This window comes from Pogoniulus pusillus, chromosome 25, assembly GCF_015220805.1.
Source record: "Pogoniulus pusillus isolate bPogPus1 chromosome 25, bPogPus1.pri, whole genome shotgun sequence".
In the NCBI taxonomy this organism is placed as follows: domain Eukaryota; kingdom Metazoa; phylum Chordata; class Aves; order Piciformes; family Lybiidae; genus Pogoniulus; species Pogoniulus pusillus.
In genome coordinates, this window is record NC_087288.1 from 8,883,287 (window position 1) to 8,900,902 (window position 17,616).

The 17,616-nt window shown below is 46.1% G+C and overlaps 1 protein-coding gene across 1 annotated transcript in view; it reads left to right on the forward strand.

Annotated features, from left to right (window-relative positions):
* Positions 1 to 3,304: 3,304 nt before the first annotated feature.
* The window catches only part of LOC135186406 (ALK tyrosine kinase receptor-like), a 178,012-nt gene continuing 163,700 nt past the window's right edge, over positions 3,305 to 17,616 (forward strand). Inside the window, exon 1 of the mRNA XM_064164051.1 lies at positions 3,305 to 4,069. Within this exon, the coding sequence (XP_064020121.1) occupies positions 3,475 to 4,069 (595 nt within the window). The 5' untranslated portion in view covers positions 3,305 to 3,474. The remainder of the gene's footprint in view (positions 4,070 to 17,616) is intronic.

Below are 17,616 nucleotides of genomic sequence, written 5' to 3' on the forward strand. Positions count from 1 at the left end.
AGAAGGGGCCAGGGTCTTTTCAGTAGTGTCTTGTGATAGGAAAAGGGGTAAAGGACACAAACTGGGACACAGGAAGTTTCACCTCAACATGAGGAAAACCAGCTTTTCTGTGAGGGTGCTGGGGCCATGAAACAGGCTGCCCAGAGAGGTTATGGAGTCTTCTTCTCCAGAGACTTTCAAGATCCATCTGGGTGCATTCCTGTGTGGCCTGCTCTTGGCTTTGCAGGAAGGTTGGACACTGATCTCCAAAAGTTCCTTCCAAACCCTACCATTCTGTAATTCTATGACACTAGCCAGGCACAAATTAATTTTCTTCTAGGCCAGACACATTCACAAAACCTTCTCCAGCTCAACATCTTTTTAGCAAATGTGGTAGAAAAAGCAGAAGCTGAAAAGAGCTGAAAGTGGCTGATGTAACAAATACAAATGGGAGGTGTGGAGGAAGGCTGCAGTCACCACCACACATTTTGCTTGTAATTCTGAGGAGAGATCTGAGAGCGAAGCTTCCAGTCATGCCAGCCTGCCTTATCATTGGGGCTGATTCTGACTTCCCAGATATGAAGTTCAGTGACATGTCTGTATAATTTCCAAGATAAAGTGTCAGTCTGAGAAGATATGGCCTATCTTAACAAGATGTTGAGCAGAAAGGCATCAGTTACATTTTCTGTTTCTAGTACATAAGTTGAAAATCTGAACTACTGTGTCCTGGGTCTGCCCTGCTGCAGTCAGTGGCACACTAACCAATCTCAGAGATTCACAGATTGCACTGAGTTGGAAGGGATCCACAAAGGTCATCTTGTCCAACCCTCCTGCAATCAACAAATGTGCCTCTAGTTAGATAAGGCTCTCGAAGGCCACATCAAGTCTGATCTTGAATGTCTCCACAGACAGGGCCTCAACCACATCCCTGGGCAGCCCGTTCCAGTATTTCACCACTCTCATTGTGCAGAACTTCCTCCTGATGTCCAATATAAATCCACCCTGCTCTGGATTCAAACCATTGTCCCTCATCCTATCACTACAAGCCCTTCTAAACAGTCCCTCCCCATCCTTCCTCTAAGTCCCCTTCAGATATTGAACTGCAGCTCTAAGATCTCCCTGGAGCTGTCTTTTCTCTAGTCTGAACACCCCCAATTCTTTCAGCCTGTCTTCAAAGGAGAGGTGCATCAGCCCTCTAACTATCTTTGTGGCCCTCTGCTGGACCCTCCAGCAGGTCCAGCATTAGATTTGAACTGAGAACTTAAAACTGCAGAAGTCCTCCAGCAGCAATTTAATTTGATGGAAATCTGCTCTGTGTAAGCAGGAAGACAGCCCACGATGAACTACTTGTAGAGATTTTTAGAACATTTCCCATGCCCAACATACCATTTCCTGCAATACTTCTTGTTCTTCTCACTAGGATGAGATACTTGGGTGGACTAAGATGATAGTCCAAAATAACATGGAGAGTTTGACTGGAAATGCTTAGATGATTATCCATTAGAGTAAAATGAGTGAATTAAAAGACCTTTGGCCTGTGATTAACTCAGTCCATTGAACTTTTTTTTTTTTTTTTTGCCAGTAAGGAATCTGAGCTCAAAGGAACAGAAACACCAGATGAGGGTTGGTCTCTTCTCCCAGGCAACCAGCAACAGAACAAGGGGACACAGTCTCCAGTTGTGCTGGGGGAGGTATAGGCTGGGCGTTAGGAGGATGTTCTTGACAGAGAGAGTGATTGGCATGGGAATGGGCTGCCCAGGGAAGTGGTGGAGTTGCTGTCCCTGGAGGTGTTCAAGCAAAAACTGGATGGGGTGCTTAGTGACATGGTCTAGTTGATTGGACAGGGATGGGTGCTAGGTTGGACTGGATGATCTTGGAGGTCTTTTCCAAGATGGTTGATTCTATGATTCCTGTATGACCTGCACTAGGAGGTCCTGCTTTGGCAAGAGGGTTGGACTTGTTCTCTGGAGATCCCTTCTAACCTCTACCATTGTATGATTCTATGGCTGTGAAGGAAGAAGAGCAAGGGAGGGGAAATAAGGATAGGTTCCAAAGCCCATTAGCATCCATTGGGGAAACACTGCCTTCTTGAATGGGCTTTGAATGATCACAGCTTTATGAGGCTGAAAAGCCACCTGAGTGACTTGTATGAAGTATCTGATCTAACTGAGCCTTTGGTGGTTGCCCGGAGATTTCTTCCTCAACTCTCTTGTATGAATATCCTGATTCCCTTTTCAGGCATGCTGCCTGCAGTGATGCTCTTTGGCACCACCATTACAGCGTGGTTCTGCTCCACAGTATGTGTGTTAGCACTCGTGATATATACAGAATAACTGTGTGACAGAATAATTGCACTCTAATGATTATATAGTTAAAGCAGACCTGCATTATAAAAATATACATGCATTAAGTATCAAACTAAAGAGATAATAATAAGTCATTAATTCATATAGGCAACTTCCAGAACTATGAATGAGTTATGATTAGCTATCCTAAGGCACAGAACTAATGTAATTACAGTAATTACATTGTATTTATTGAAGGTAAAAAGGGAGAAATTGTGGCATGGACCTTTCTTAAGGCTGTTGTTTTCCTTCTGAAATGGCAGAATTTTGTTCATTTTTTAAAGCATGACTTATGCCCCAAGATTTCTCCTCCACCCTGGCCCTGCTTCTCCCCACGTTGTTCGTTTTTCTTTTTTATTTAACCCCTCCTGAAGAAAGATACGAGCTTTTAAGGAGAAGGAAGGGGAAGGGGGGGAAAGGAAGGATGGGAAGGAAGAAGGAAGAGAAGAAGGGAAGGAAAAAGAAAGGGAGAGATGCAGAAGGGGGAGAAGGCAGCGTGGGGGGGAGGAAGGATGGGAAGGAAGGGGAAAGACAAGGAAAGGGAAAAACCCGACCAGCTCTGCCCGTCGCTGCCTGCACAAGACAGCGAGGAGGCGTTGAACCCAGCGCCTTTCCTCTCACGCTGCCCGCAGCCGCACTCCCCGCGAGCGCCCTGCGGAGATGCGGCTTCGACTCTGCCCTTCACAGTTCTCCTGGCTCCCGCTGCGGGCCGCCAGCGGCCGCTGCCTCAGCCCCGCATACTCCGCTCCCCGCAGCCCCGGCGGCGGCTGCTGCCTGCCCGGGCCCGGTGCGGGTCAGCCGCCCCGAGAGCCGCTTTTCCCTTTCTCAATGAAGGCTGCCCTCGCCGCCCCGCCCCCCGCGACATTTGCATAATGAGGCCTTCCGAGGACGCCATTGGCTGCCGGCGGGCGGGCTCGGGCGTGACGTCAGCGCGGGCTGGGTAATGCCCGCGTTGTGGCGGGTAGTTGGAGCCGGCAAAGCCCGCGTAGCGCCGGCCCGGGGCGCACCGCCGCCGCGCTCTTCGCCGGACCGGCCACTGTCGCGGCCCCGGCATCTCTTTCCCCGGCCGGAACAGTCCGGCGCTGCACTCCCTGGCAGCTAGCCCCGCGGGACGAAGGACGGGGCGCTGCTGGCATCGGGCGGGAGGGTGATGGCAAGGGGCAAGCTGGCCGCCTGCGTTCTGGCCGCCGCCTGCTTCGCCCTGAGCTGGGCTCCGGCGGTGGCGGGACCACGGGAGAGTCCCGGCCTCTCGCGGCTGCAGAGGAGGAGCCTGGCGCTGGACTTCGTTGTGCCCTCGCTGTTTCGCACCTACGTGCGGGAGCTGGTGCTGGGACCTCCGGGGAGCGCCGCAGCGCGATGCCGCTTGAGGCTGGACTGCGCGCCCCTGCTCCGCGCCGCCCGCGGTGGGCTGCCACAGGGTGCACCGCCTGGTCCCCCCTACCCCCCCGTCGGCGGGCCCTTGGCGGCCGGGCGGCGGCTGCGACGCGCCAAGCAGCTGGTGCTGGAGGTGGGCGAGGGTAGCCTGCGGGACGGCTGCGCCGGCGAACCGCCGCCAGGCTCCGGCGGGACACAGCTGGAGTTCAACCTCACCGAGCTCTTCGCCTGGTGGCTCCGCTCCGGCGACGGGCGACTGCGAGTGCGCCTGATGCCCGAGCGCCGCGGAGCAGTCCCCGGCAGCGAGCGTGGGCTTTCGGCGGCCATCCGCGCCGCCCGCCCGCGTCTCCTCTTCCACGTCTCCGCGGCAGGTGAGCCGTGCGTTGCATGCCGGGCAGCGCCCCTCGCCCGCTCCCGATGAGCCCCCGCCCCGACCCCTGCCCCGTCGCAGCGAGGTGCTGGCGCGGCAGGCTGCCACCTCCACTTGGGACATAGGGCCGGCTTCACCGCGTCCAGCCCGGCGGGTGCGGGAAGCGCTGCTCACTTGCCCAGAGCAGTCGCGGCTTCCCCTAACGGCTGCGCTTTTCTCGTGCAAAATGTATTGAGGATTTTTTTCTGGGGCTAGGACAAGTGTTCTGAGAGCTGAGGGGGTTTTACGGAATGCCAGGAGTTCGTTTATGCCAAACAACCGCAAGCAAGACGCAGAGGTTAACGCATCATTAGTCGAAGGACAGCACTACCAGGCTCTTTGAAATATATTTAAAACGGAAGCTTCCTCAAAGTAATGCAAGTGATTCCAAGGTTATGTGCAGGCAGACCTCAGGGAATAGCACAGGCACTTCCAAAGCTCAGACTGACCAGATTTGTACATTAATGGTTTGTGGTCTTTATATTAGTATAGTTACTCTTTAAGCATCTAAGGTAGTGGATGATAGACAAATCTGCCAGAAGCTGGTTATTTTCTCTCAAGTTTCACTTACCTGAAATGGAATTGATTTCTATCCCTATTAAAAATCACAGATGATCCTTAGTGATCTGCATCACATCAGTTACAGTCAGACATGAAGCTGTCCATCTGAGGAGGCTCATGTAGTACTGCTACTTCTGTGAGGGGAGAACCTGGCTTGGAGTTTCACTTCTGACTGGCAGTGATTTGCAGTCAGGTTATGGGTTGGTAGCGTTGCCTTAAGTCTCAGCTTTGGACCAGTGGTCAAGGGAGCTTTCCGTTCTGTGTGTGCATTGTGTCCTTCACATGAGCTCTGATGCAGGCTCTCCCACTAAAAGAATATCATACCTAGAGAGCTGCAGTGCCGAATAATTTGTCACAAAGAGTTAAGTTAGGGCGGTTTGATGAAGCTGTGTAGAAGTCAGTGGTGTGTTCCTGAGCAGACACCTACTTAATGGAGCACAGAATATACTTAAGTACATTTGCAAGAGGTGAGAGAAGCCAGTGCTGGGCTCTGAATACAGAGTTGGAGCAACTGATTTTTGATGCTCATTGAAAAAGCTGGGCCAGCAGTCTGAGAAACCTACTAGCCGAACCTATCTCATTCCGTGCTGCCTGAGATGAAAAATCAGGGCAGACTGTCGAGCAGGTTGGGTGTGAGTCAGGCTTACACTTGCTGTTGAAAGGAAATACCTGGGCTGGCTGTTCCTGTATCCCTTCTGGCAGGGCTAAGGCAGAGGTCCTGTCTACCACAAGGTGGCTAGGTGAGGCCAACACCCTACCTTCCAGCAGGTCTTGCCTTTCTATTTTGCCGTAAAAAACTAGACTAATTGGTAAAAATAAAATACACTCAAACCCACCATCTTTTTTCTTCCTCTCTCTCGTTTTTTTTCCCACTGTTTGGGGAATTCATTGTGAGTAGCAGTTATGTTGCTTTGCAGATCTCCTTCTTTGACAGTAAAGATGTAGCCTGAACTTTTAATGCCAGTGCATTGTAGGTGGTGCTTAGAGCAATAAAGGAGCTAGAAGGCATGCATCTGTCTTTGAGGATGAAGGTGTGTTTTTAACCTAGAGGGAGGGCACACATGTGAGCTAACAGGTATTCTGGTCTCAGGAATACAACACAGATGGAGCTTTAAGCAAAGTTAGGAAAGCCCACAGGCTGTAGATACTGGCTGCTGTCTTGCTGTTGAAAAGAAATGCCTGTTTTCCCAGACAGATTAAATATTAGTTATGCCCCTGTAAAATCATGTTGCAGACAGAGCTCTGCTGTTCTTATTGCAACACAGGCATGCAAAGTCAGTCGTGGAGGATGCAGGAAAAAGAGGAGCAGAGGGAAGGAATAGGGACCTCAGTTACCTGTACCACAGTAATAACTTCTAGCAGCTGTCTGCTACCTGTAAGGGTCCTAGTCTCTTCTTGAAATCTGCACCGAGGTTGCTAGCATGCCTAAGTTTTGGCACTGTGAAATTGCATCTCTGCCTTTTCAGCAGTGCCTCCTTACCAAAGCTGCACTGGTACATGGCCTTGCACTCCACTTGTAACATGAAAACACTTAAAAATTTGTTGTTGCTGCTTCACAAAGGTGCAGCCCGTGTGAGCACCGTGCGTCAGTGCCGTGCTTAGATGTGTGCCATGTTGCCCTGCCGACAGCAGGATTGCTGACACAGTGCTAGCAGCATGAGCAGCCTCCACCAGCCCAGAGGTGTGCAGACACCAGCAATTATTGACACCGTTGCAGCTAATGCGTATGGGGCTTAACTAAAACCCTTCCTAAGGCAACTGAGCCTTTCCTTCAGTGGTTAAGCTAATTGGAAATGGATTTCAAACAACACAACCCTCCCATCAACAATGTAAAGCTGCTTCACTTATGCTGACATGCTTAGCTTTTTTTCCCCCCATCTCCTCTGCTGGGGATGCCCAGGACTGCAGTGCTTCCCTGGAAGAAAAGATATAATTACCTTGCTAAATTATTTTCACCAAATTATCCTCTATGTGAGTGGAGAACGGATGATATTTTAGGGTAAGAAAAAAACTGCCATTGACCTTAATGGCAACACCAGAGTCCTGTAAATAATACTTTATTCTCTTTAACTGTTACATTCTCTGGTACTGGCTCAAAGATATTTAACTGGAATGAACCTTTCCCCCTTTTAACAGCATGTTTACACAAGGCGTGAAGCAATTTGTCTCAGTGTGTTACTGAACAATTAGTAAAGGATGTTCTAACTGGGCTGCAGTTGTTTTAACAGACAAACCATAAAGTTCACAGGAATTTCTCCAGGGCTCTCCTGCAAATACTCTCAAGGCAAGATTTCTCTCACTCATGCTTGCGGAAACAGACTGTCCTGCAAGGAAAAAAAAAGCTTCCACTTAGAAAGGCTGTGGTCCTCAGCCTGTGTGCTGGTTTCATGTCAGCTTGGCCTTTTCAAAATCAGGCAGCAGAGAGTTTTCTTGGAAATGCTTTCAGAATTAATATTGGCTGTTTCTCCTTCCCCTAATGCTTCTCTGGGACCCTAAAACCAAACAAAAAAACCCAACAAAACAAGCAAGCAAACAAACAAAAAGCACCCCTCCACACCACTACCTCCACCCCCCAGCTAAATGCATTTCAATTATTTCTACAGAAAAACACACAGCAACAAAACAATGCAGAATAAGGGAAGGGGTGAGCTGTGCTGCAGATCTCCCATAATTTAGGTCAGCCTCCCAACTGCTAGCTTGCTGTTGGCTTGTCTTTAATTGTCTGGTTTTGACTGGAAATTCCACCCCACCTCCAAGGAAACCTTTCCCAAAAGAGTTCAGTCAAAACCAGTACATTGCCATGGAAAGCTGAAGCTGTGTCAGAGAAGTCCTGGCCAGTTTTAGTTCTAGTCTTACAGAATTTGCTATATAGTGTCAAAACACAGTGGGTCCCTGTAGCCTCTGGACAGGTTATTCAGCTTTCTTGGGAAAAAATTCCTAAACCTTCTATCTGTAGAGGCTAGGAAGTGAAGAAATGCCTGAGCAGCAGCAGTGACCACCCCTTGCATGACTGCTACTGGGCTAAAATTACTCCACAGGACTTTTTAAGATCAGATAGGGCAGGATGAGCTGTGCAGAGGATCGGTGGAGGCCTTCTTGGCAAGTCCATCACACAGATACTCTGGCATAGGTACCACAGGATTGACTTGGTCCAGAGTCAGTGCTCTACACTTGAATGGGATACATAGTGACCCAGAGTCCTTGCATCCTTACCCTGAGTTGACGCTGGAACTTGGGGAGGGACATTTACGAGAGCTTGTAGGGTTAGGACCAGAAGGAGTGGCTGTTAGATGGAAGAGAGGAGATTTAGACTGGAGATTAAGAAGAAATTCTTCACAGTGGGGGTGCTGAGGCACTTGAACAGGTTGCCCTAGGAAGTTGTGGATGCCACCTCCCTGCAAGTATTCAGTCCTTGAGCCCCCTGGTCTAGTGGGAACTGTTCCTGGTGATGGCAGTGGGGTTGGAACTAGATGATCTTCAAGGTCCCTTCTAACCTAAACCATTCTATGATTCTCTAATATTTTTTTTGTGTTAAGGTCAGAGGTAACCAGTCCACTCACTGTCAGGCACCTAAGCCCCAAATGTTGCTGAATAGATTTCTTATGAGTTTACTCAGGAAGTTTAATAAGCTTGAAATGGCCATAGAATAACTTCCCATGAAAACTAATTGCTACTTACATATGCAAAGGTGGGCAGCATGTGTTAAAAAGGGGCATACAGGGATGAAAATGAGTCATTCCTCCCTCAAAAGGTCAATGTACTTTCATTCATGAAACAGATTTAACATTCCAATTATATTTTTTAAATAGCAATGCATAACTTTTCATCCTCTGGCTAGGGGAAATATTACTCCTGCACTGTGGCCTTCATCTACAATTTTATTAACTTGCCCCATGTCTTCTCTCTGAAACTGTCTGCATTCACTCCATACCAATGCTGTGATAATGCTGAGGCAATTAGGCTTTACATCTTTAGGGGACTGCTGTCATGCACCCGAACTCATTTGCAGGAGGAACCCTTTGCCAAAAGATTAGAAAGAACTTCAGACTAGATGAAAATGTGGTTTTGAAAGTGGACATTTTAAGTGAAAAAATTATGAGCTCCTAGCTGAAATCTGACTGGACTAAAGTCTGTGGAATTCTTTCCACATATTTTAGAGGTACCAAAATTTAATCAAGGTTTCTTAATTGGATTTTTTTTCTGATAGCTTGTGTTTTTCTGCTTGCATAGAACAAAGTTTGGAGTTGTGCCATAACGAGTGGAAAACTGGTAAAAGACATCAATCATTTTCCAGCTGCTCTCTGTTTTTCTCTTGTTCTCGGCTCTATGCAGAATCAGATCTAATTTTGCTCTTCTGATAGATATCTCAGTGGCAAAAATTGGTGACTAAGGCAGAAACGTTGCAATGGAGCTTCTGAAAAGTTTTCATTGTAGTACAAGTGGTTTTGCTCATTTCTGATGGAGTTTTGCACTTTGCCTTGCCTGTGAGGCCAACTTTGCCAGTCCAAAGCTCAAGAAGAGGCCTGAATTGTGCTAGAGTTTACCCTAGGCATGAAATGAGGTTTTCCTTTTCAACCTTTGTGTTGCCACATGTGCCAGTTTGCTACATGCTGTTTACCAGCCACCAAATCACAGTGAATCCAAAGCGTGCTTAGGAGCAGCTTCCTCAATCATCCTGCCTTAACTATTGGGTTTGTAATACCTTCCTCTAGACCTCCAGTCACTGGTGCCCTCCAGAAATGTGGCTTTAGTCAGTCCAAAGCACCTCTTCTTGAACAGTAAATGTCTCTTGAAAGGCAAACTGCTTGCCACTAGGCAATGGGTTTGCCTGACTTCGTGGGCAGCATGATCCTTTGTCCTGTCTGTTCCTGTCCAGGTCATTTTCCTTCTCCATCAGCACCAAGAAAACTCGCAGTGTGCGACTCTGTTGATTGATAGATCACTATTTCCAGGCTGGCTACAGAAATTGAGGGGTTTGCAAATGTGTTGCCATTTTTTTTGGCAGATGATGTTAGAAACGATGCTTGAGCTTTGAGTGGTTCATTGGAAACATGCTGTGATCTCTGTTCCACATGGTTTCACCTGGACCAGAGAGTTGCTGATCTTTGATGGGAGTCAGGATTAGGCACAATGTATTTATGGTTTCTAGGTCTGTTTTCTGCAATTTTGCTTTACTTTTAGGCTTGTTATTCTCATGAATGTTCTTATTCATACCCCATTCATAAACAAGCATCACAGAATCAGTGAGGTTGAAAAAGATCTTTGAGATCATCAAGCCAAACCTATCACCCAACATTATCTAATCAACTAAACCTTGGCACTAAGTGCCTCATCCGCCCCTCTCAAACACCTCCAGGGATGGTGACTCCACCACCTCCCCAGGCAGCCCATTCCAATGCCAATCACTCTTTCTGTGAAGGACTTCTTCCTAACATCCAGCCTAAACCTGCTTGGGCACAGCTTGAGACTGTGTCCCCTTGTTCTGGGACACAAAAACCGGTACAGGTTTATTATGTTTTTGTTTTAATTTGAATGAGCATTTATGGCACATTTTAAAAAGATGTATTTGCTAAACTCACTGTGCTTTTATTTCCCCATTCTTAAGAAGAGAGAATAAATACCTACAGCAAAGAAGTGCACTGGGAGGCTTAAGTACTTTATTATACAAATGCAAAATCTAAGGCAGTTTTACAATGTCTGAGCAAATTGCATCCTGAAGTCATCTAGTCATCTGGTTCACTGCACATCTCACATGAACATTCCATGATAGGAAATAAAATCTGTGTTTGTGACAATGTTTGTGCATTAGAAAAAAGAAAAAGTAGAAAAAATGAGGGGAGATTGGCAATATTTGGCACTTGCTCAAGAAATCCCCAAGTAAATGGAGCTGATCATTGTGAAGTGGGTATCATCTTTTCAGTACATCAGTGCTAACTCCTCCGGGGTGATGGTGTTTGGAGAGTCCATGTCAGAATTACAGAATCATAGAATTGTTTCAGCTGGAAAAGACCTCTAAGATCATGCAATCAAACCATCAGCCTGACACAGCCATGGCCATTAAGCCATGTCCCAAAGTGCCATCATGTCCACACATTTCTGGAACACCTGCAGGGATGAGGACCACACTAGCTCTCTAGGCATCTTGTTGCAATGCCTGACCACTCTTGCAGGAAAGAAATTTTTCTTCATATCCAACCCAAACCTGCCCTGGTGCAATTTTGGGCTTGGACTCAATAATCTCTGATACTGGGGAGAAGAGACCAATCCCCACCTCACTACAGTCTACACTGAGGGAGCTGCAGAAAGCAGTGAGTTCTTAGGCTCCTCCTCTCTGGACTGAACAACCCCAATTCCCTCAGCCACTCCTCTAGACCCTTCTCCAGCTTTTTTGCCCTTCTCTGGACAGTCTTCAGCACCTCAATATCCTTCTTGAACCCAGTATTCAAGGTGGGGCTTCACTAGTGCTGAGTACAGGAGCATGTTCACTTCCTTACTCCTGCTGGCTTCACTGTTGCTGATACAGACCAGGATGTTGTTGGCCTTGGGCACATTGCTGTGTTTTGATTTCTTTCCAAGCAAATTCCACACCATTCCTGGACATTTCCTGTCATCAATTCTCATACCAAAGCACCAACTTGAGCTCCCCAGAGCTAGACTACTGAGACTTGGAGATCTGCTTTTTCTCTTTTTTTTTTGGCACAAGTGGTTTACCTAACAACAACCACATTGCCAGCTTTCCAGATCTCTTTCTATCTGCTAAGCCACAGCACCTGTTTCCTGAGAGGTCACTTCTCAGCTCAATGACACTGCTGAGACCACAGTGCAGAGCTGAGAAAGGTCCTTTATGAAATGTGCCACATTTGTCTTGCTTCCTTAATTCAGAAAAATTTGGTTGGGAGAAAAATGTCATGGAAGCATAAATGCAGATTTGATAAGTCTGACCTTTCTTTTCTTGCGAACAATAAATGTCAGAAAGCTTAAAATGACAAGCTGGAATGGCTGCAAGTTATTTATGTGTTTAAATATTTAGGCAAGAAACACATTTTGAGACTAAAGTCTAATTTACATGAGTGTTTTGATTTATGGCTGAGGCGGCCACACAGCTTCATGGTTGTCACTATCCTGCTTAGCATGGCTACTCAGAAATTCCCCGTGACAGCACAGATAGGATTTAGATACCTTTGCTTGTACAAGCACTACACTGTGTCAGTTGTAGTGAGGGAGAATCAGAGATTCATAGATACATCGAATGGTTTAGGCTGGAAGGGACCTTGAAGATCACCTAGCACCAATGTCCCTGCCATGGGCAGGGGCACCTTCCACTAGACCAGATGGCTCAAACACCTCATCCATCCCCTCCAGGGAGGGGGCATCCATGACCTTTCTGGGCAGCTTTGGAACTCTGCTGCTAGAAGGTATTCTTTTTTGCAGGCTACTGCTTCTTTTTCTTTGTAAGGATCTCAAAAAAGACAAGCAGGTGTGGTCTGAGCACTCAGATTTCTAAAGGAAAAGCTAACCCCAGCTTGCTGTATCCATCGACTTCCACCTCCAGAGTGCTCTCCCCTTCAGCTCAGTGACAACAAACTTTTGAAACAAAAATGCCATCAATTTTGTTTGATTCTACAAGAGACTGACTTTTTGGTTTTGGTTTGTTGGGTTTTTTGGGGGGGAATTGCTTGTCCTGCCTTTGCCTGTTGAAACACTACCTGTCTTGAAGTTTAGATTTGCAGTTGGAATACTTGGTGTTGCTTGGAGCCCCGCAAAGCGCCAGGGAGGGTGGGGTAGGTTGTGATTAGTTTGCCTGGGGACAGCTGGGCGAAGGTTATTTAGCAGCTTCACGTGCAGAGGGAGTGTTAAGCAGCTTCAGCTGTGTAGAGTCTCCATTTGCCGCGAGGGGCTGCAGGTGTTGGCTAGTGGGAACTGCTGAGCAGTTGGGGCACTGCCTGTCGTAGGAATGGAGGATCTTGTGGAGACAGGTATGTCTTTTATGATTTCCTACTTAAAATCTAAGATGTTGGCATGGAATGGGGGATTTGAGATTGTTTAAAGCTTCAGTGGTTTGTCTGTTCTTTCCTGGATTATGGATAACTAAGTAAAGTGATTGGGGAGGAATTTTTAGTTAGAGAAATGTAGAATATCTTTATAACTTGTCTTCAGCAACTCTTCAGTTCAGTTTGGTAATCCCAGAAGTTCTACATGGTAGTGTAATGTTTCCATGAAGGTGTAAGAAGTTTTTTCTGCCCAAACAAGGGCATGTGCTCAATTGGTTTTGCACTGGAGTTCCTTTTGTAGCAGAGCCCTGTGAAGACAGAGGTGAAGGTTTATTCTCCAGGCTTCATCTCGTTTTCTTAGTGACAGCAAATATGTCTGCTCTTGTATCTTATTAAAAAATCGTGATAAAACAAAGCTTTATCTCTGAGTTACAAGCTGGGCAAAGGGAGAGAAGGTGGTTCTGTGTGACATGAAGGGCAGACAACAATTCATGGTGAGTCTAGGGGGAGAATGTGGGGATACTGCAGTGGTGAGGGTGAGAGTAGAATGTGATCTGGCTGTGTGTGAATTCTTGTGCTTATGCTGAAAGGAGGTTGTAATGAGGTAGACATTAGTCTCTTCTTTGTAGTATCAGGTTGCAGGATGAGAGGAAATGACCTTAAACTGTGCTAGGAAGGTTTAGGTTGGCTATTATGAAAAGTTTCCTCACTGAGAGTGGTCAGGCATTGGAACAGGCTGCCTAGGGAGGTGGTGGAGTCACCATCCTTGAAGGTGTTTGAGAAATATATGGTTATGGCACTTTGGGATGTGTGTGGCACTATGGCTGTGGTGGTGTTAGGTTGGTGATTGGACTGCATGATCTCAGAGGTCTTTTCCACCCAAAATGATTCTGTGGTTCTTGATGCCTGTTAGGAAGAGATGATGCTAGTTTAAGTACTTACTGAATGATGTGGATCAGTAGACATATCAGGAATGTTGTTTCTCAATCTGTCATACTCTTTCTGGGCCTTTAATGTCGTTGAAGGTTTCTTTTTAGCTCAGATTTGCAAGCTTGCATGGCTCTTCTGAATGTAGTGCTGTAGTGCCTGTGACTTGATTATCTGTGACTTCACCTGTTAGCAAACTGGCGATCCTTTAGAGCTCTGCAAGTTGCAGCAGACCTCAAATTACAAGTTGTACATTGGCATTCACCTGCTGTCACCACTGGCCCGTTAAGTAATGGCCTATCTCAGATGCATCAGAATGTCTGGGCCTTTTATAGCCTCTTTCAAGTTAGATTCTCAAAGTACTTTAAGCCTTATCACCCTGGTGACAATACTAAGCGTTATTATATCTATTTTACAGAGAGTTCATAGAAGCCAGGGATGGGAAAAGCATTATTTGATTATGTTAGACTGCAAGTGCTGAATACAATTTTCTCATACAGAGTATAGTAAATAGTGATGTCTCTCTCCCTGCTTCAGCCAAAAGGCCAAGAAAGAACAAGAAATTAAAGTTGAGAGGCTCAGTAACTCACTGCAGCAGTTATTGGCAAAACCACCTTGGAGTTGTCTCTGCTCCACACTGTTTGCAGCACTTGTCTTTCAGATAAATCTGGTTTTGTTGAGCTCCATAAAATCTGGTTTTGTTGAGCTCCATAGTTCTTAAAAGCTTGTTTTCTTTTTTTGGGGGTTTTGGGAGCATCTGTGATCTACTGAGCTTCAGACATCGCCCTGTGGCCCTTCCCTTTGTAGGGCAGTGTATGTCAGCATTAGAGAGCACGATGCAAGGGTTGTTTCTGAGGGGCATTTCATTATTGATGCTAATTAAACTTGAAACTAATGAGAAAGGATTACTTTTCAGGGCTGGAGAGGAGGCCAGAATAGTTATTATAGGTTAATTATTCTTGCAAAAGACTGGGTTTAAGTAACAATTAATTTTGGCAACTTTTTCCTCACACTGTACAAGAACCTTGTTGGAAGAGGATTCAAAATATAATTGCTGCACTGACCTCATCTAGCTCTCAATCAGTAATCTCCTTCCATCAGCAAAAGGTTAATAAAATCTTGAAGGGAACAATTTCTGTGCTTTATCTATGTGTAGACAATTCAGAACAGGTCTCCCTGCAAGGATTTCCTATTACCCTGCTGCATGATTTCCTTGGCATACATTTTAGATTTGAGAAATGACGTGTTCCATAAAGCTTCCCAATGCAATGCTTGCTTCCCAAAGCAGGTGCAGGACAGAGTTGGGGATCTCGTCTAGTCAGGGCTGGCTTGAGAGTTGGCACATAAGTCAGAACCTGTTTCCCTTTGTTTTTGAAGGGCTAGAGCCTGTCCTCAACCTTAAAACTCTCCCTTTGCTTTATGAAGCACTGGGGTGTCCATGATGTGATTAGTATTTGCTGAGTAACCAAGCAAAGGAGGAGATGAAACTGATTTTGCATAGGAGCACTCTAGCTTTTGGCAGGGAGGACACATGCTGGTCTCCTTTGCTCCTTCCCACCTCTGATGTTTCTTCCTCTTGGGTCTTTGTAAAGGTGTGCAATGGCTTTGAACTACAGCAGTACTCTACTAAAATAAGGCAAAGGGAGAGCTGGCTTAGTTATATTGTGGGTGTGGAAAGCATAATAAAATGTTGGTGGAGAGGGAGGATCCCAATCTTTAGTAACCAGCAATGTTAGGGCAGCTTAATGTCCATGAACTTAATGCCTTTGGTTAGGGCACCTGCCTGCCTTGCAGATAGGGGACCCTTGTATTAATGTGAGGGCTGAAAAAGCAAACGTCTGTTTTTGGAGGGGATGCAGCAAGGGCTTGCTGCTGTGAGCAGCAAGGGCTTGGCTGGTGGAGGTTGCATCTTAGGAAAGCCTCTCAGAGATGTGGTGATTTACCTACTGAGTGCATTCTGTAGCCAGAGGTGTGATGCTGTCCTAAAAAGGCACCATTTAGCAGTCCTGAGTGCAGGAAAGGAGCTGCATCCTCTGTCTGGGCAGTGGTCTGAAATCCAAAGGTAAAACATCCTCTGAGTAATCCCTCTTGCAGTGAGACTCTGCTGATAGGATTTAGGATGTTTGAAGTGCCGTGTCCCATTTGTGCTTAAGGGTTTAAATTGCAGGAAGGTTGATCAAAAGCCCAATGTTTCCTTCCCTGTCCTTTATCTCCTGAAACAAAGCAGCATTAACTTTTAAGATCTGATTCAATAACGTTTTATGGCTAATAATTATGACTGATATTAAGCCTTCAGCAAGCAGTCTGTATGGGGAGTTAATGTATGGAGGTTTATTAGCAGCATAACCTCTCTCTTTACGTCGGTTGTAAAGCAGTATCAACTACACCGACATGAGGAAAAGAGAAATACCGATGAACTATTTGCCTCTGCTTCTCTGCAGGGTGTTCATGTGCTTGCCACTTAATATTGCCAGCACAGTGGAAGCTTGCTGTTAAAGAGGTTTTGTTTACAGAATCTGTTTGCACAACTGCAGAGCTGTGATGAATGAATGAAGGAGTGGATGAATGAGCTACAGCAATCTTGTGCTGGAAAAAGGCAAGCAGTAGTGCCTAGACCCTGGACACCAGTTGATCACCCTTTCCCTTTTAATAAGTGTAAATTTCAAGTTTTCAGAGACTAGCTCTACAACTTCCTCCGAGGCTTATCCCAATAATGGAGGGTTTTGAATGTATGAAAAGTCTTTGGACACTCCATGTTAGTAATTTTTTTTTTTCCTCCTGAGAGTTCTCAATTTCTCTAAATCTCCTCACAGAATCATAGGATGCTAGGGATTGGAAGGACCCTCACTGAGTCCAACCCTCCTGCAGAGCAGAACCACTTAGGGCAGGTCACAGGAACATGTCTAGGTGGGCTTTGAAGCTCTCTAGAGAAGGAGACTCCCCAACCTCTCTGAGCAGCCTGTTCCAGGGCTCCAGCACCTTCACAGTAAAGATATTTTTTTTCTCCTGTTGAGATGGAATTTCCATTGCCCATTACCCTATCAGTGGGTATCACTGAAAAGAGCCTAGCTCCATCCCATTGATGCCCACCTTTCAGATATTTGTAGACATTGATCAGAGCCTCTCTCAGCCTTCTCTTCTCTAGGCTAAACAGCCCCAGGTCTCTCAGCCTTTCCTCCTCAAACAACTATTCCAGTGCCTTAATGTACAGCGTTAACCTTCCTGGGGGGAATGATCTTGAACTTGACTCCATGTGGTCTTGACCTCTCCCCAGGGGTGGGTTTGAGCGCTACCAGGTGATGGTTAGTCCACTTCCCCTTTCCTGTCTAAAGATCCATAAAAGCAAGGGGGACTTGCTGTTCTCTTTCTGCCTCCATGCCTGCTCATGAGAAATCACCATTCCTGTTTTCTGCTGCTCTTTGTCTTATCACATGGCCATCATCACCAGGAGGTGGACAAAACCCATTGCCATCAAATCTGGTTATATATTTGCATGTTTTGTATCTTGTTTCCCCTCCCTAAATATTTGTAACTTCCCTACCTCATATACCTGTTTATTTATCGTTAAACTTTTCTTCTTTTAACTTCCAAATTGCAGTGAGATTATTTATTTGGGTCTGCATACCTTTTCTCTCTCCATCTAATTCCTTTTCATTCTGGAAAGAAGGGGGAAGAGGGAAGGGCATTCTATAAACTGTTATTGCTTCTGTCAAATATATTTGAGTCTCTGGGAATTCAAATTAGAACCAAGACACTTAATCAGCCCTGTAGTTCTCTGTCTCTTTTGAACTGTGGAGCCCAGAAGTGGACACAATATTCCAGATGTATCAAGACATAGTTGAGTGTACAGGCCATATCTATTTACGGGTATGGTCCTCAAACCACACTGAAGACCAGGTTGAACAGAAGGAAGCTCTATTTGCTTTGAAGACCTGAGGTACTGTCCACCATGGTCTAATATAAATTACAATATGAGAAAGGAAACTTACTGTATGGGATTCTCATAGAGGGCTGTCCATAGTGTCACTGC